This window comes from Chelonoidis abingdonii, chromosome 6 (genome assembly GCF_003597395.2).
Source record: "Chelonoidis abingdonii isolate Lonesome George chromosome 6, CheloAbing_2.0, whole genome shotgun sequence".
NCBI classification, from domain to species: domain Eukaryota; kingdom Metazoa; phylum Chordata; order Testudines; family Testudinidae; genus Chelonoidis; species Chelonoidis abingdonii.
The window spans coordinates 113,642,779-113,662,612 of NC_133774.1; the positions used below are offsets into that span (position 1 = coordinate 113,642,779).

The 19,834-nt window shown below is 37.2% G+C and overlaps 1 protein-coding gene across 36 annotated transcripts in view; it reads left to right on the forward strand.

Moving 5' to 3' along the window:
* The window catches only part of PTPRD (protein tyrosine phosphatase receptor type D), a 1,348,190-nt gene that overhangs the window by 1,230,818 nt on the left and 97,538 nt on the right, over nt 1-19,834 (forward strand). For 16 of the 36 annotated variants that reach the window (XM_075067326.1, XM_075067329.1, XM_075067334.1 and 13 more), the window contains 4 exons: nt 3,908-3,922; nt 7,903-8,015; nt 15,654-15,773; nt 17,838-17,935. In XM_075067326.1, coding sequence (XP_074923427.1) covers nt 3,908-3,922; nt 7,903-8,015; nt 15,654-15,773; nt 17,838-17,935 — 346 coding nt within the window. The remainder of the gene's footprint in view (nt 1-3,907; nt 3,923-7,902; nt 8,016-15,653; nt 15,774-17,837; nt 17,936-19,834) is intronic. The other 20 variants (XM_075067342.1, XM_075067343.1, XM_075067359.1 and 17 more) reach the window with 5 other exon arrangements.

The following is a 19,834-nucleotide window of genomic DNA, read 5'->3' on the forward strand; positions in this document are numbered from 1 at the left end:
TCACTTGTGGAATTTTGTTGCAGACACTGATGCTTCAGATGTTTTTTGGTAGAGTAATGTAGAAATGCTTATTCAGATGAACAGGCAGAACTCAGGTTGTGGGTCCCAATTGGGGGGGAGGGGGGAAGTGTGACCAAAGGGGCTTAATGGACACAAAGTGCTCACATCCCTTGCTTCACTGAAAGGGCCTGGATCCATTTTTTGGCATGAGTAGCTGTCTAGCTCGCCAGAGACAAAGTTAGGTAGGTTATCCCAAACAGATGCCAATCAAACTCCTTTATGTCAAACCAACATATATTCTCAGCATTTTCGACAGTTTTTCCCCCCCCAAAATTTTAGAAACGTGTTAAGAGTTTTAAAACATTTTTATTGGAGTTTTCTTCCATATCCCTTTCCTTGTTAAAACAGGCTGTCTGGCTTTGTAGCTCTGGGCCAAATTCAGAGGTAGTGAATAAGGATTGTGTAAGTTAAGCTTACAACCATTTACAGACATATAAAGTAATGTAAACTGGGTTTGAGCTAAATCAAGAGGTAAATTAAATTAGGATATAACATTTGTGTGGATATATTGGATGTATTAAAAAAAAAAAAAAAGGAATACATGCATGGGTATGCTTTTAAAAAGTGCTTTGAACCTTTTGAAAACATGGAAGAATTTATAAATCCTTTGATGAAGAAAAAGAGCCCAGTGACTTTGATATCTGTAAGGAAGAACATATAAGATATCATTTAGTAGTTGGGATGTTAAGGAACTTTCAGAAAAAAGCACAGTTAACGTCTGAGCTAACCTTGGAACAGGGCGTAGAACTGTCTCAGGAGTCTGAAATGGTAAAAAATCATATTACCCAGTAAAAAAGTAGCAAACCAAAAATGATTATGGCAAAAAGGGAAGCAGTACTGGGGGAGGGGAAGTGTGGGGGTATACGCACCATGTCTGTTGAAGGAAAGGAACGAAGGAGGTATCTTAAACAGGGATGAGTCTTGCCTCTTTTCTAGGATTTTTGACCAGAGACAGCTTTAGGGACATGTACTGCTAATTTCAAGATTACTGTTATTAAATTTTCATATTATGTAGAGGCAGTGGTGACTGACTTATAAAAAGACGAATAAAGAAATCAGCCCTAGCCCTCAGTTGGAGGAAGGTGGGTAGTGTAGATAAGTGGCCTGGGTCAATGCAAAGCTTTTACTACCTAAAAAGGTAAGGAGTATGTGTCTGATACCTCTGTTATTTGTGAGGCTGTTGCAAATAGCTTTCCAGATTGAACCAAAGCCACTGAGATGGGCCTCATATAATGTAAAGAGGAATGGGACAGTGTTTGTCATAAGTGGCGTGCTGAAAGGATGTGAGGCTGAGAGATGCCAAATTTGAGAGATTTTAGGCTTTCTTCTCTAGCTGTGAGAGTGCAGGCCAAATGTCATCCAAGCTTAAATCAAGAGGATTAGTACTTCTAAAAATGAATGGGAAAAATATTGGACCGCACCCTCTGTCACTGAACCTAGTTGCATTCTGAGATCCTTCATGCTTAAGACTGATCGAGGTACTCAGTACAGAAGTAAGTTTTTTGTCTTAAATTGGTCGTAAACCCAGCTGAATTATGATGTGATAATAGAAGCAGTGGTACTCACTCCACACCCTTAATGAAGGGAAAGAATCATGCTGAGAAAGCTTCCTTAAACATTCTGAACAGACATTCCCTTCTTTAGGATTTAGTAGTCTAAGTGAATTAACTGGACAAAACTCTTTTTTTCCCCTTGCTTTTCTTGCTATACTCTTGCCCTCAAGAAAACTGTTTTTTGTTGATTCAGACAAAAGAGAAGCAGGTAGTATATACTCAGAGAAAATCAGAACTGTATCCAAAATTTCCCAAGAATTCTATATATTTAAATAACATGACAACATGAAGATAAAAATCATACTATATCTATTTTATCAGCCTCTGCATGTGTTGCATCATCTTAGATTCACTTATTCACCATTGGCTATATTTTGTGTCCATTAAGCCCCTTTTGGTCACACTCCCTCCCCCCCATTGTTAAATTCTTTGTTAAATTCAATGTGAATTTCAGCAATTAGTGTGAGGGAATCCAGGGGAAACTAAATTGATGAAAGATACGTGTATGAGTGGAAGGGGTACATTACACAACTTTAAACTCTTCTTGTACTCATTCATAGCCATACCACAGCCTAGCTTGTGCAACAACACAGGGCAGTATAGGAGCATAAGACACCTTACATCAGTGAGTCAGCATTCTTCACGCTCCCAGTCCTGTGCAGGTGGACAGAGAATGGATAGAGTCTTGGCTTTGCCTCCAGCAATGCACCAAGCAGCATAGCTCTGCCAGAGCACTGGAGGATAAACATTGCATCAGGTGTAGGCTTGGTACAAAGTACGTCTCCCCTAGAGCAGGAGGATAACTGATGGGCAGACTGCAACTCTGAGAGTCACAGCTTATCACCCAGGGTGTTGTTAGGGCAGTGCAATAACATGCTGCCTCACATGCAGGGCACTTGTTAAAGCTACAAGATAGCCCTTAGATTCACTTGTAAATTTGGCCATATGAATTTAACAGCACGTCTTGCAGGGAGAGGAAAATGTTAATGAATAAATGTTAGAAATCTCTAAAAATTACCCAATGTCTCAGGATTTGCCAGGGCTAGAAAGAAATTATGTATTCCGCTGAAATATCAACTTTCACTGGTGTTAAATTCCCTTATCTGTTTTCTGTGTTTCTGGAAGTTTATAAGATACCTAACTTTAAACCTACCATGGATGCAAGGCTGAATTGTTGCTCATCCTGGAACTCGCTTTAATCAGTGTTGTTTCTGGGAGATATTCCATGTTTAGGAGACAGAAAGAAACATTTCTTTGGCAGGTTGAATTTTGTTTAAATGCAGCTGTGTGAATCTGCTCAGAGGCTTGGAATGTTAATTTAAATCCTTTTGAACCCAGTGGAGTTTTGCCAGAACAAGTAAGGACTGAATAAAAACTTAGCAAGGAGCTCTGGATTTGTGCCACAGTAACATGATTCTAAGGAAAAAATGGAGAGACTCTAAAAAAGAAAAAGATCTGTGATGTTGCAGGGCACTATAAAGATTTTAGTACCCATTGTAAGTAATAGGGTCATTGCAGCTTCCAAGCAATAAAATCTTTGTAGCTCCCCACATTATCATGATGATACACTGTATTTTTGGTATTTGGGAATAGTTTCAATTATGTGACCTGTTGATAGCAAGTAATAAAGTCTTTTTCCAGTTCCACCCATTTTTATAGGTCATGCACTATACATCTAAGATGAGCTATATCTTTTAAAGCAAAAAAGAGTATTTAATATTTTATTGGAGAAAGATTTAAGATTACCTTACTTGTCAAGAGACCTTTTAAAAATAATTTCTGACATTTTATTACCTAGTTGCATAAAACTGGGTAAAAATCTTTTGTAATTTAGTGCAAGTCTTAGTTAGTCTATAGGAATATCTCATCCATTTAGCCTTCTTTTAATGAAAAAAGTTTTACACTAAACTTCCCTGTACCCAGGTTAGATGAAAGTCTTTTCTCCAGCTTGTAAGTAAAATTCAAAAATATATCAAGCATCTGCAACCTCCTGGGATGTAATTGATTGTGGCATTATTTTGTAGGTGATGACCAAAAGGGAATGTGATATTAATACAAAAAATATTTTCTTCAGCAGCAAAAGACTCTTTGGACTTAACCTTGTGTCCTCTATTTATTCCATGATTAGAAGGCATTAAATGTTTTGATGAGTTGTCATTTTGTAATTTATGTAAGTTATATGTCCTCATTGTAAAACACCATTTCTTGAATCTCCTGTTGTCATGGTTACTCTTTTTGCCATTGGCCAACTAACATTTGACCTTTTTTCCTCTCTTTGCTGCATTAAAATGGAGCAGTAAACCTGACAGGTGAGAAGTGAAGAACAATTGCCCTCCATTTACACCAAAAAAGAAAAAAAAAAGAAAAAAGTACAGACAGTTCATCACGATGATGATTTAAAACAGAATTTTTGTCAGTCTAAATGATCATGGACAGATCCATATAAAATATAAAGACAGCCTGATAGTGCTGTAGATATTTTATAGCGTTTACAACACTGCGAAGGCATTTATAGCAGTGTTTCATCTTTTAACTAAAAAAAGTGGTGGTGTTTTTTTCCATATCTTATGTTTTCCTCAGTTACAATTTCAGGTGATAGTGCAAATTAATTTATGAGAGTTCTTTGGTCAAGTTTAAAATGGTGTTCATGTCTCAAAATGGAGCTTCAGAAGAACTGGGAAATTATGTACTGCAATGGGTTAATGCACTTTAAACAACCTGGATGCAATCCTGACTTACAGTAGGTCACAAGTAAAAATAAAATGATGATCTCATCCTAGTCCTTAGAGGGTAGTTCTCCACATCATAAATTCTTTTGAACCCACACAATCTGATGCAATTACTGTAGCATTCTCTGGTCTAGAGAGAGACAAAATTAGAATAGCTCTAATTAAAGCAAACAAAAATACATTGTTCTACAGTAAGTGCCCCAAACGCTGCAGTTTTAGCATTACTGTAGCATTTGAGGCTATTTATGTTTACTCTAACATTTGAAGCTATTGTAGGATACAGTAGTGCTTTTTAATATAGAAACGGGGGTTGTGCAGGTCAAAGCTGATATACAGTAGCCGAGCTATATGTGGAAAAATGCAAATTATGTCTGCCTCTAGGCAGTTCTCCTAGTCCTTCACTTTAAAGAGCACCAGATATAAATAAAAATTCTTCCCAACAATTGAAAGAAAATGGAATACACATATCAATGTAAAAACATTAATGGATTTGGTACTAAATTTGGATAAATATTTATCCACAGTTTTGTATATGTAATGAATTAACAGTTCAACCACCCAAATTTGTAGATTTAGATCAAGTAACTAAATGTCTTGCTACCCATTTTATACACTCAATTTCCATTTGCTCTTGCAGATAAAGGTTTTGTATGTTAAAAAAAATAAAAAGAAAAAATGCCTTTTGAAGCTGGATTGAGGTCCTCTAAGAAATTTAGCCCAGTGACATTTACTTAACTGAATTTTCATGAAAATCTGTTTTACCGCCTTTTTCAATGAAAGTATCTCTTTTTTTTTTAAATGAAACTGCATGTCTAAAAATACTAGAAGTGAGGGCCTGGCAGCCATGGAACTCTTCTGGAAGCATATAGTGGTATGGTTATAGGATAGAATGTTCTGTATCTGCTCACTGAAGGCCTTGCATAGCACCAGTTGTTTTAAATTTTGGATGGCACCTAAATGTTTCACTAATGGTCACCAAACACTTTATTAAATAAATGAAAGGTGTAGAACTTGTGGAGTTTGGGACCTTTTACATTAATTCCTAGGACCTCAATTTTGACACCCATGCTTATTGTCCATCTATCCAGGATTTTAGAATGGCACACATCACCATGGCCTCTGAACTATGCTGACTAGTGCCAACTTGTAAATAGACCCACTGATTTCATGAACCAAAATGTGCAGTGGTGTGGATCCCTGTGCAGCTTTTTATTTCATAAAGTTTTAAAGTGATTTCATTGGGGCTACTCACTGAGTGAGGTACTACTAATGGATGACATCCTGGCAAAATGTCCATGGACTTCACTTGTGCCAGCTTTTCTCCCAGTATGATTAAGGATGGCAGAATCTGACTTTATAATTTTATCTCTGACACTGATCTGTGGTCTGTTTGGTTGAACCTGACAACAATTTAAGAAGACTGTTTCCTTCACAGTCTATTCATGGGAACTGTTTCCCTACAAGTTACCTTTCTTTAGGTCTATAGGAGGCTGACTGGGACTCAATCAATTTTGTGGGGCTTGTAGTACATAGAGAGCACTTTGATACTCAGCCAGCTTGACCAGCAGAAGGACTAGTAAGTGGCAAAACAAACCATTTAGGACTCAGGTACCAGATTACAAGGTTTGGGATAAATCACCTTGAAACTGGCACAACTTTCCAGTGGCAGCGCAATATATGGTCATGCCAGGCTCTGTGGGTTGGCAGGGGCTAAGATTAATTTGGGGATAATACATTCAACCCCTAGAGAAAGCACTGACTCACATTCCTGTCAAGTGATTCTTTGTTATCAACAAAGCTGTGGGTCCAGAGTGAACAAAGACTCCCCAGGATTGCCATACCTGTTGCCTTTGTGGCTGAGGGGAGTGACAGAGAAGAATGAGGGGTAGACTGAAAGAATCACTTCTTCATCCTTCTCAAAACAATTTAAAAAAAAACACAGTTTCTTCTACCATCACTGAAGGGAGGAGAAGCCATACTAAGGGTTTATCTGGAGTATAAATTCAAGAGTCTTGCATTAAAACTTTGGAATTATTTGATTTTCACAATCTGATCTTGGAAGTCTTCTGCATATCGAACTTGCACTGAAGTTAACAGAGGTTCCATACTTCAAGACCTTGTGGTATTAAGACACAATTTGCATAGCACATTAAGGCAACCAGAGGGGAAATTTGGTCTTGCTGAACAAATTGTGTATCTTCAATATTAAAGACAAGCAAAAGAAATTGCCCACTGTCATCTAAAATAGAGCTAACCATAGTCCATAGCTAAAATTGATAAGATTCCCTCCTACCCCATCACTCTTCTCTTTCCCATCGCATCATGTCCTAATCAGTGTTACCACTCACTACTCTGCCTGTAATACCTGGACAGAGAGGAAGTGAATTTAAACTATTTTAAGAGGGAGCAGAGCAGGTTCATATAGGTTTTAGTGCCATCCAGGAGAACTAATCAGGAAAATGGCCCAAGAGTGTGATGTCAAATAAAATGCAGGACACTTGAGAAAGGTATAGCTGTACTAACTCTTACACCCACCTCTCCTCCCTTACTTGAAATTTGGCTTTTTGCCACCTTCAACCTCACTACTTCTAAAAAAAAAAAAAAAGGGAAAAGAAAGGAATGAAAATGCAAATCAGTAGGTATTCTGGAGCCCAATACAGTTCTCCTTGGCTGACCTCAGAGAATGAAACTCTCAGACAGTATGAGCCCATTCTCACATGAGACCCATAAGAGCTAAAAAGCACAAAGATGCCACATTTCTGAGGCAAATGGGACCTACAGGGCTTTTTCTGTCTCTTCTGCCCATTGCATTTACGGAGGATTTTTCAGCAGCATCCAAATTCCATTGAAAGTCAGTGACAGTTAGGTACATAACTCCCGTAGGCACTTTTTGAAAACCCTACCCCTAATTTGATCAGAAGCACTTAAATTGAATAGGGGCTCTGTGATCCTGGAAAGGATTGGGGCCATGGGTGTTCTGTGACTCACCCTATTACAGAACTGAAATATTGAGAACTGAGCTCTTACTCCCTAGAAAGTGAAAGCAACAGTGTTCTGGTATATTATCAGCAACCTTGAAAGTGCCTAATGAATAAAAGCTATTCATAAATAAAACAGTACAGAGCTGTGTGTATTAAAACATGATGAAAGCAAATATAGCATCTTCATATGTTATTCACAATTACATAATGAAGATTTAAACAAATATATTTAATAAAGCTGTTAGGTAGCTAGCTTTTAAGACAGAGACAAAGTAGATTTTCTGATTTTCCCATTAATAGCCCATAACTGTTAATTATTCTAGTCCTGTGAATGATGAACTGGAGGATCAGGCTACTGCTGAATGCAATTACTCCAACCCAATGTTTTTGTGTTTAAATTTCCTTTAACCATGTAAATTGTAGCTGCCTTAACCACCATGATGCACACAATTGTTTTATCTTATGCTTTGTCTAGTGAATACTCTTAAAAAGAAGCAGTATCAAATAGGTCAGACAAGTATATTTATGTAGTTAACACTTAGGATCTTATGTGTGTTTGTGTTTACTTTATCCTTGCAGGAAGAGGGCTGAATCTGACTCTAGAAAAAGCAGCATACCCAACAGCAAGGAAATTCCTTCTCATCATCCCACAGATCCAGTGGAGCTGCGACGCCTTAATTTTCAAACTCCAGGTAAGACGCAGAACTCCCCCATTTACAGCGCTGTGACCATTCACAGTTTTCAACAATATTTCTTTAAACAGCATTGCTGCTAGAGAACTAAGTTGTTAAATGTTGAATTCTTTAGTTTTTACCAAATTCTTTCTATTGATTAATGATGAGATTTTGCAGTATGTTTCTTGCTAATAGTTTTTGGAATAATATCTTCTAACTTCCGCAGTTTAGGAAAAATCTCATATTGAACTAATTTACGGAGACTCTATTAACTTAAGCACATTTTTTTCCTAGAAACAATTTATATATTCTTGTTACAAATAACAGTGAAGAATACTAAAAAAGATAGGGGGCTGGGAAATTATTTCCCCCCTATTTATTAATTGTGTGCATCTGACAATACTTTGTGTACAAATATTCCCTCTTTCCACTGCAGAGTCAGGTAGTCAGTTTCCCTTGGTTTTGTATGTGTCTTTTACATGGCAGCAGAAAAGAGGAAAACAATTTTTAACATAGGAAAATATAACTGCAAGAGAACAAAAATTGTCTGCAAGTCTCTGGAGCAGGTGTTTTCCCTGAAACTATTTTTAACTCATTTTTTTTAAAATTGACTAGATTTCTAGTTGACAGTGTCTCTTTCAGGGATTGGTTTACTAAAACTGTGAGAACCCTTTAATGGTGAAGGCTACTGCTTATAGGAATCATGCATAGTTCTCATATTCACTGTGCACAACACTGCAGTCTCTTTAAGTGTCTGGGCCATGCACCTTGTGGATGTGCAAAATAAAAAGGCAAGGTTAGCTGGAAAAAATACTCTTGTCTTCTAAAACAGGAGCAGTGTGTGAGGTCGAAAGGGTATATTTATATATAACTATTCCTGAGGTATAGGAATGGCATGTTGCAGAATATCTTTAAATCTGCTTTATATCCACTTTCCCTTTTTAGTATGTTTAATCTTGTTTTCTTAATGGGAGTAACTTTGACAAGTACCAAGCACAGGATAAGAAGAAAATAATGTGAGTGGCATTGGAATTTTTATCACCCTTGTATAGATGGGTTGATATTTTATCTTTGGAATTTTCTTAATTTTGATGGTGATTTGTTTCAGTAGACTTTTTTTTTTTTGATCACAGTATGATTTAAATGAAGTTCCAAGCTTAATTCTGATTGATTGCTTTTACAATCTTCCTGATTTACCCATAACAATGTACAAAAATCAGTGCTAGTACTATAAATTCTGTAGTGTGAGACATGAACACAGTCATGCCTTCAGCAGCTACTAGTGAACTCCCTGACCAAGAAGATCCTACGTTTATTAAGCTCTCTGCTACAACACATTTTGGTCCTTTCTGGTAACTGTGGAAGTGGAGGAACTATGTAGCCACTTTTTTAAGGCACTTTTATGCATTTAAATGCATAAAATCAGGAAATTAAATAGAGATTCTCAGAGATTTACTAAACCACACAATACATACACACAATTTATCTCAAAAGAGTTAACTGAAGTCCCAGCACTTAGTCCTGACCTATTACTTATTAACGCTCTGTGATTTATCCATCATCTTTAGTACATTCAAAAAACAGTTAATGCAAAGGCGAGATTTTGTATACAAATGCACAAAAGTCAGAAAAAGAAAAAGTTATGGTTCTTACAGATTAACTCCCATCAGATATATTCTAAAACAGATTTCCAAATTCATTGCACCCATAGGCATAATGGGCAATGTGGATGGTTTAATATTACTTCATACTATTTTCTTTTTTTTACTTTTGTGTGTTTAAATTTGTAGTCTTAATCTTGCATTTATGTTTAGTTTTTGTCATATTTTAAAATAAAGTAGGGGAAGAGGCTGCTTGTGCTTAATAACATTAGAATGTAATGCTGTACATTAGCTCTTGTAGGCACTGTAGTTTTACCTCATTGCTCTGGAAAGAACTGGAGATGAGTGAATTTGGACCTTTCTTCGCAACAGCTGTTGATGTGAGATAGACAGTTTTCAGTGAACTTGGCTGTGAAGCCACAATTCATTGATATTATTAGACCTGTCCCTTGGCAACAAACCCTTTTTGTAAAACGAAGTCTGATTTTCAGGCACTTGTGGCTTGCAAATGAAATCATTATTATTTCTATCGTGGTAGCACCATGGACCCCCAATCAAGGATCAAGAGCCCATTGTGTTACTTACCATACAAACAAGTAATAAAGGAGACAGTTTCTGCCCTAGGCGGTTTGTCTTGACCTGGTTTTAAAAGCATGTTAGAAGGTGTTACTAACATATCCTAAGAGTGAGATCCTGGCCCTGCTGAAGTCAGTGTCACTATTCCCATGTGGAAGCATAAACTCATGTTTAATTCCCATTGACTTTAATGGAGCTATGATTTCACCATAAGACTATGTCTACAGAGCAAGTGAAGGTGCAATTATAGCATAGGTAGGCATACCTGTACTATCTTTAATCTAGCTAGCATAGATAATAATAGTAGTGTAGACATTGTGGCATGGGCTAGCAACCTGTCAACAACACATTTTTAAATTCTACTCAAACACAAAGCCAGCAAGATGAAATAAAAATATGTTCATGGGAACCATATTTTTTGTCCTTCCACATTTTTCCCTTTAAAAAAAATGGGCAGTAGGATGTGGGGCAGAGGACTGTGTTGTGTATATTTTATTGAAGCATTTACAATCTCCCTCATACAAGGGTCTTGTCTACACTATACAATTTTATCCTGTCTGAACACAGTTACCAACAATTCTATTAAGTGATGCAGTGTCAAACGTGTTCTAGCAGTCGGTATGCACCAGGACAATAAGACTCCAGGGAGGTAGAGGATGTGAAGAGGATATTTATTTGTTTATTTTATTTATTTAGATTGTTGGAGCACCCACAGTGTATTGGGTGCTTTCCAGACACAGATGAATGCAAAATCTCTGCCACTGAAGGAGTACCATCAAAAATAACCATTTTGTTTCCTAATGAACTGATAATGTGGAGCAATTCAGGAGACAATTTGAACTTAAATTGAAATGTTTAGCTCACTAAGCTCTTGGTTAATATAGTTACTAATGGGGGTAGAGATCAAAAATACATTAGACAATGTGAGGCAGAGCATCATTAAACCCCCCTCCCCCAGTGTTTAAGGGGAAAACACATGCCTGTCAAAATAGAAATTTAGTAGATGTGCTTCCACTTGGAGATGATGATGGAGTGTGTACTGGAATCCCCTGTATTCATAATAACAAACCTTGATAAAGAGTAATGGGTGACAAATGCTTTGACTATTTGAAAGACTCAAAAACAATCACTTGTCAGATGCCCCAGACACAATTTTGCAAAAAAAAAAAATTTTGTTTTTTATCTTAAACCTCAAATGTATTTTGTCTAAAGGTGGGGCAAGTGGGATGTGAATGTCAAGGTTTCACCCCATTGGATTAAGATGCATTTGAATTGTATACCATATGAGTAAAAGCACCTTTAATGTAACTGGTTTAATATAACCATTTGAAAGCAACTATGTGGACTGTAGCTGGTATTTATCTTCTAGTTCAACGTCAGGGCTTTCTTATTTTATTAATGATCAAGTTGAACTGGGGATGAAAATACTAATACAATATGAAGTCACCATATGAATCTAAATTCAGAAGTGCCAGAACAATAAAGCTTTTAGTTTCCTATCACTTTTCTTCATGTTTTACCAGTAAAGAGTAGTGTTATTAGGATAATTCTCATTTTGTTCTGAACACAGAGGATCATATTCATCTCTGGCTTCACTCCGTTGCAACAAGCAGTTACACCCTGGATAAATTTGGCACTGTGTCTTAACATAAGGGAATAGCCCACAGTTCTACATCTGAGAAGAAGATCCTGTCTCCATATGTGCTTTCCATACAAATGTACATTTGTTAGATAGGCCCATATGCCAGCAAGTGGGTCACATCTGTGCCAAGTTTTCTTTGAGTCAATATGAGAAAGCCCAATCTCCCAACAGCATAAGGGATTTCAGTTTATAAGTCTATCATTTTCTAAAGGTGGAAGGGCAGGGGTGAAGGAGAGCCATAGTCTTGCTATTCTACCTCAAGTTTATTAGAAAATATGGCATTAAAATCATTAACCTGGAAAGCAAATTTTATAAATCACTAAGCCACGTGGACAAAAACTGGTGTGTCAGGGTAGGAACAATAATTACGTCTTCACAAAAGATTTCATCGAATGACATCTACAGGAAGGAGAAGCTCTGACTTACACAAAGTAAAGTGACTGATTTGAAATTGTTTAAAATTTTCTGAGACCCAAAGGCTCAGAAAAAGACTCCAATCTGCTTGTCAGCTGAGGAACAGGATTGATTTATTCCTGACAAGTCACTTTTTGTTTTTCATTTAAGTACAAAATGTGTCACACTCGTAAATAATTTGTGTAATTGGACACCAATTAAACAATTATCTCATTATAGCACATTAGTTAAATAAAAAGATGCTTGAACTTGAAGGAAAATAAAGAAAATTATAACATCTTTTAATTCAAAGATTTACTCATGTTTACATAAGTAATTCTTCACCATATCCTTGTGGAGAGAGTTATTCAAGGAAGCTGCACCATTTTGTTTCCAAGATGAAGAAAAACAAAATAAAACAGGTCAACTGGAAAATAGCAAATTAAACACAAGGGGAAAAGTTGATGTTTGGATTTATACATCTGACCTGCAAGTTAGCAGGGCTATCCTCCCATTGTATACATGCAATTCATATTCATATTCATGAGAGTTATGTCAGCACTGAAGGGAGAATACAGGCTTGTCTGCTTGGGGAAATTAACCAGAATAGCCCACATCTGAACACTCTTTTCCAGAATAAAAGTCACTTTAATTCCAGAATCATTGCTCCACTTTTGGAGTACGCGAATTATTCTGGAATGGAGTATAGCTGTTGTGGAATAACTATTGGAATGCTTTGAAGTAGCCATTCTGTTTTTTTTCTCCATGTAGACAAACACTGAACCTACTCCCTCAAGTTTATTTTTACTGTAGTGACTGTTAACAAAGAATACTATACTAAGCATACCCTCCTGAAGTTCTGATGGAACACAAATTCCCATTGATCACAGACCAGTATTGTTGGGCCTTTAATCTGTTCAACATGCTGTACACAAGTTTTGCATTTGTGTTTTTACAAGTTTTTGACAGAAAAAGTGCCACTTTTATTGGTTCTCCTGTTGAAAGAAACATCTCATGATGATTTTTTTTGGTTTTTCTATGGTATTATATCAAATACATATTTCAATAAGTATGTCTTTAATGATCACAGATTATTAGTTAGATGTGGGCCTGTAATATAATTAATTTAATAAAAGTTTTTGTGTAAAAAAAAAAAAGTCAGATTTCCAATATGTTTGTTTTTTAAAAGCAATTATTGTGTGTTATCACAGCTCGGTGTTCTATGTAATCTCTAATTTATTGTTTATTCATGAGGGGCTTGTAAAAGTGGAGCTGCATTCATATCTTGAGCAAGTTTCGAACCAAATGTGTGCTCCCTAATGATATTAAGACCACAAAAACACCTTGATCTTCTGTCTTATAAATGTATAGAAGCAACAAAATAGCAAATGAAAGGCTCCTTTTGTATTTCTTATTGATTTTATAGTACAATTCACCCCAATGCAGAGAGCCTACATAAGGCCAGGTGCTTGGTTACATTCCGCATTAAGGGTGGAATCCTGGCCCCATTGAAATAAAGATCAAAATCTCCATTGACTTCAGTGGGATCAGACTTTCACCCATAGGATTTAAGTGTGGATTAAGTGATTGATGCAGAGGTCCTTTCACCTGCACTGGGGTGAATTTTGCCCTTACTCTCCCTATTGTGCCTAAGTATTGTATCCCATAGAGTATACCATGTTCCTCTGAATTAGTGGTACATTTACCACAAGACAAGCAGAAGATATTTCCACATGTTACTGGAATCACAAGCTCTTCTTTAATTCTTTTTTGGGGGACACAATTATGCAGTATAAAATCACTCACTTTTTTGCAGTCCTCCGCAGTACATAGGCACAAGGGCTGGTTGTGTATGGAAATTCAGGTGTAACTTTGCATGATGTTGTCTTCATTGATATGAGTCAGGTCTTTGACGTTATTTTAACATTTCTATGTGCTTTAATTTCTTATCTTTTTTGTCATTTGAATAAAAAAGAAAAACAAAGCATGTCATTGGCATGTTATTCTTTTAGACCTACTAAGCATGTCAGTGGGCCTGTTCAGATGTAATTGCATTTTGTCTTATTATTTTTAATACATGTTCATAGCATATATGAAGCAAAAGTATGCATTCTGCAGGGCTGCCCAGAGCGGGGGGCAAGTGGGGCAATTCGCCCCAGGCCCTGCAGGGGCCCCCACGAGAGTTTTTCGGGGCCCCTGGAGCGGGGTCCTTCACTCGCTCTGGGGGCCCCGGAAAACTCTCACAGGGCCCGGGCCCCCGGAGCTTCTTCCGCTCCGGGTCTTTGGCGGCAATTCAGTGGCAGGGGGCCCCTGCTGTGAGTCTTTGGGGCACTTCAGCAGCGGATCCCAGAGCGGAAAGACCCCCCACCGCTGAATTACCACTGAAGTTGGGGCCACCCACCGCCGAAGACCCCAGGCCCCCTGAATCCTCTGGGCAGCCCTGGCTTCTGTACTGTAAAGCCATAAAAATAAGTCTGATCAGCAACCTTTTGTGTAGTGTTCTGTGCGTCAAATTTTGCCCTAGGTGCACACAAACCATATTGATGTCAATAGGAGCCTCCTATATGCACCAGGGACAGAATGTGGCCGTAATGTGCACCCATAGCATATAACATAATATCTCTTTAAGAGCTGTGGATGCATATTAACAAGAGTACATGTCTATTTGGTATGGATGCATAGAATGAGTACATAGCAAAAGACCTTCAGAAATGAAAAAGTAATTATTTGTCACCTCAGCATTGCATCTGTTGTGTCTTTAAAAATAATAGCGCTACCAAATGCTATTATTGCACTTTATAAGCTGACTGTAAAATATTAGTTAAAGAATTTTAAGTATTGTTCAATTATAGAGTCATAAAATGAGTCCTGGCAGAAGGGGTTTATGTTCAAGTAAGAGCCAGCCAATTAATTTTAAAAGTTATCTGTAAGTTTCCTGCTTAGAAAAGTTTTATCCCAAGTTTCACTCTGCACCAAATGTTTACTACAAAATCACCCTGTAGAAATGTATAGTGAGAAATTTAAATGGTAGTAGATGCTCAACTTTAGAAGTGCTAATGGGTACCTCTGTAATGATGGTTATAAATAAGACCAGTTTAAAAAGGACTAACTATGATTTGATTAATCAAATAGTCTAATAATGTATCCACAATTTCTGACTCTTTAAAATGACTAAATACCCTTCACACTGAGCTAAGTATTGAGATCCAAGTTCCTGGTGTTGTTGAAAAGGATAGGTTCACTAATTAACAGAGACAGTCCACCTTCTTGTTTACAGTAGAGAGATTGGACCTCTGGATATTTTCTTCTGAGTACGGTTTCCAGACAACGGTTTTGTGCATGTCAGAAGTGCACGTGTGTGTGTGTATGATTGATTGATTATGATGGACTTCTACTACTGTTACTAATTTGTTTCCCGTTTCCAATTGGCTTTACTTTTTACAGCTTTGAGCAGTAATTCAGTCCCCTACGCTTCCCTGATTGGCTCTGTGTCCTCCCTCTCTAGCCAAACTACCACTCAGTCCTTATATGATAATAACTCTCTCCCACGATTCGCTCGAAAAGGTCTAAACATCTTTGTCTCTATTATTTTCTTTGTTCAAGCACTGTTTTAGATGTACATCAGTCCACCTCCATTTCTGGATAAGTCTAGAGTTTTCTTGTGCCTTTTCACTCCCATACTTTTCATTGGGGTGCTTGATCTGGATCAAATCAGTTTAATTATTACAAAAAGTCACCCACCCTTTCAAAAATGAATGTAACAAAGCCCTTAATTTGACAACTGAGAAAATGGGAGACTCCAGAACGGATATAGATAGAGTTTTGGCTACTAATTTTGTACCTATAACTTCCAAAAAATATCCCCAATGTTCCTGGATCCTCCCCTTAGTTCAATTGACTGGCAGCATGTCACACTATCAATAATAAAGCCTCACAGTGGCAGAATCATTGTGCAGGTAGCATTTGACTAAATGAATGTAGCATTTCTGTGTAATGTACAAGGCTCAAATGATTAGGATCAGTGCTGCTGGTCCTTCCTATCTACTGAAGTTTATTAATTGGTTACTGAAATACCACAAAATCATTTAATGAAGTGACCATATCATAATCCCATGGTCATTGAGTGGTGCGGTAATAAATGCAAGTTAGGTGTCCCACAGAACACTCCTGAGATTCACAGTGACAAAGCAAACTGAAATGTGCAACATGGCTTCCACTTTGAGCCCCCTGAAGTCATCATTGTTTTCTTTTGTAATTTCAACAGATCCTGGGGCTCACTAGTTTAAATTTTCTAGCCAGCTGTGATTTCTCCCTGCAAGTGGTTATACAGGCTATTATGTTCTAGGCCTAGTAAAAGTAAACCTGAAGAAATAAATGCAAACCATTTTGGGGCGGGCCAAATAAACTAATTGGTTGGAAAAACATGGCCGCAAGGAGTGGGCTGGCAAATCTTCAGCTGGCAGGCTTGTGCTAGTTGGCCCCACATCTCTTTCTGCCTTTTTTCTCTCCCTCTCTCTTCCTTCCTCCCTTCTTCTCCTCCCTATCTCCATCTTTTTTCCTCTCTCTCTTTCACTTTCTCTTTTGTTCTGTATCTTCATCAACAGACAAAGATGTTTACACCTGAAGTAGATTGTAGGTACTTTTGGGGGTTGATAATGGGGCTAGGGGGTAAGATCATTTTGAAGTACTAGTGCAGCCAGATATGTGTTTCCAGCTGAATTGTACAACCCCTGTCTCTACAATCTGCTACTAGTGAAAACATTTTTGAAGCTCTAGTTGTCTGATGTCCAATCTTGTCTTTAGTGACTGTTGTCTATAAGCAGTGATGCATGTTACTCTAGTCATACATAGTTGCATGTGAATGTCAGTCATCTCTAACCTTCATAAAATATTAAAGCTATCTTAAAGTATTCCTGATCTGATTTAGTCAGAATGTATAGTCAGTCCTTCAGTCCTTGAAATATTGTTATTAGTCCTTTCTAACTATCTAGCTATCCATTTCATTTTTATTTTTATTTTATTAATTTATTTGGGATTTTTTATTTTATTGTATTTTATACCATTTCCTTTGCAGGTTCAGTTGTCTCCGGTTACCCTGGTAACCTTCATTCTCCAAGTTAGTTTTCCTTGATTATGCATAAGTCACTTTGTTTTCTGTCAAAATACTATTCTTTCCCCTTTAGGCCTCTTTCAGTATCTATTTTCTCAGCTCACCTTTCATCATCTAATTCAACACAGTTTCCATTTCATACAGTGCAGGAGAAGGAGTTTGAAATGACATTAAGAGTCATTATTCAAAGCAGAAGTTAACATCAGGTCTAACTGTCTCATTTTTCCTTGCCTAGTTAACCTCATTGACTCATGGCACAATAACACTTTCTTTTACACTAGGAATGTTAGCTTTGGGAATATGCTTGGTGACTTTTTTTTTATTTGGCTTCAAAGCTCATCTCTCCAGAGCATGTCCTGCTTTGAGTAACCAAACTATCTGCCTGCTTCTTTCACATACAACATCTTTACAACGTGCATATTTCTAGCCATTCTAACTACTGTATTCTCTAAATTTTAGAATGATGCAATCTCTTTGATTTATTTTAAATTTTGTTTTCCTTCTCTCTCTTTCAACAGGTATGGCTAACCATCCTCCAATACCTATCTTGGAACTTGCAGATCACATTGAAAGATTGAAAGCTAATGACAATTTGAAGTTCTCACAGGAATATGAGGTAATTTTCTCAATGTTCTCTTTCTTACTATTCTTAACATTATCCCTGGTTTCCTCTTTTCTATCCTCATATAGGATAATTATACCCCTGGATTATTTCAGTTTTACATACCATTAGAGCCATGATGGGGCAGGTGCCTTTGTTAAAATGACTAATGTAGTGAGGTGGCTACTTTGCTCATAGGAGATTCCTTTTCATAAGGTTGTTTGTCATATATACTTTAACAGTACATGCACCAAGTAGTGTACAAATGATACAATGCTTGGACTATTTTGAATACGTGAACTCCAGTTGATTGTAGGTTAAGAGCACCCAAGTTCCTTTCAGAATTTTTATGGATAAGGATCATTCGTGGCACACATTAGCAAGACAGATACAATACCAGCTGCAGTGGGGGAATTATGGTCCATTGTGTCAATGTTGCATGGATTAAATATTCTGTAATTGCCTGAAGTCATGACTGAGCTTATAGCAGCTCCAAGCCATTGTCTTCTGTCCTGTCAATAATCCATAAATTGTGGGCTGTAATAGTATGATGGAATGCAACAGGAACAGCGAAACCAATTATGGGCCATCATGTCAATAATCCATGGAGACATGAATAGACACTGCAGACAGCAATGACCTCTCATATCAATAAGTTTTGGATGAAGGGACTTTGATAGCATCCATTAAACACAATAAACCATAATTGCTCCTTCAAAGCCATTATGGTCTGTTGCATCCATCAGACCAGGAGTGCTCCTTTAGTGTGGTTATGCTGTGTCCTATCAATGATCCATGAATTAAGGACTCTCTGAATAGTCATTGATACAGTGCTCCCTTTACAGTCTGTCATGTCAATAGTTAATGGTTTAAAACTCCTTTAGAATGCCATGACATGGTAGACCATAATGGCAATGAAGAAACCATTACTACCCCAGCTAGCTAGCTGTCATACACCTAGGGTACTGTGGGTCCAACATAAATAATTATTCTTATCTACTCTCAGATATCTCGTAATTGATATAATTTGTAATGCACCTATTTCTTTAGTGTCCAGGCCCCACAAATGGAGCATTGACACTCTCAAGAGTAACAGCACTGAGGCAGACCTTTACAAGCTTCTACAAGTTAACATTTCATTTTCTGTGAAGTGAATTGCTTGTTTATGAGAGGACAGGCTGAAAGCACCATTTATTAATTTTATTTTATAAAGAGCTTTTGTATAACCTTTTGCATAATTATTTTTTCCTCATTAACATCGCTTTAAAGCTAACTCCAAAGGTTGGAACATATAAATACCCAGTGTATTTAAATAACTTGGGCAGGAAAGATTTAAACAGTTACTGAACATTTACTATTACAGTACAGAACTACGCTTGCTTTTCATTTGATGATACACTGTTAAAAACTACCTAAAGACTACTCTGAAAAATAATCTTGTTATTGTCAAGAGAAAATACAGCCTCTGTGACTCAGAAAAATAAGTTTATTTGCACAGTATCTCAGGGTTGCTGTTTAATGCCACAGTCACCAAAATGCAGGAGTGAATTTTTTTTGTACTGTATGAATCTATAGTGTTCTTGATTTTGGAGACTGCAGTATAAAAAGAGTGAAAGCAGATATTTTATCTGTCATTTAGTATCCTAAACTTGGCAATCATTTTCTTCCTCGTTCAGAAACACCTGTTAAAACTCACAATAATGTCTTTGTATAGAGTAAATTCTGAAATATGCATCTCATTGTCACTTTCTATTTCAATTCACCTGAGTACAGAGACTCACAATGTAAGTCTTGAAATCAAGCAGTGAAATGTACTGGATATAAGAAAATATTTTGAACCTTTAGAAAATTGAGGTGTTTGAAACTACCGCTTTTCCCTGCACAAATACCACTTTTAGCTGCGAACCCACTCTA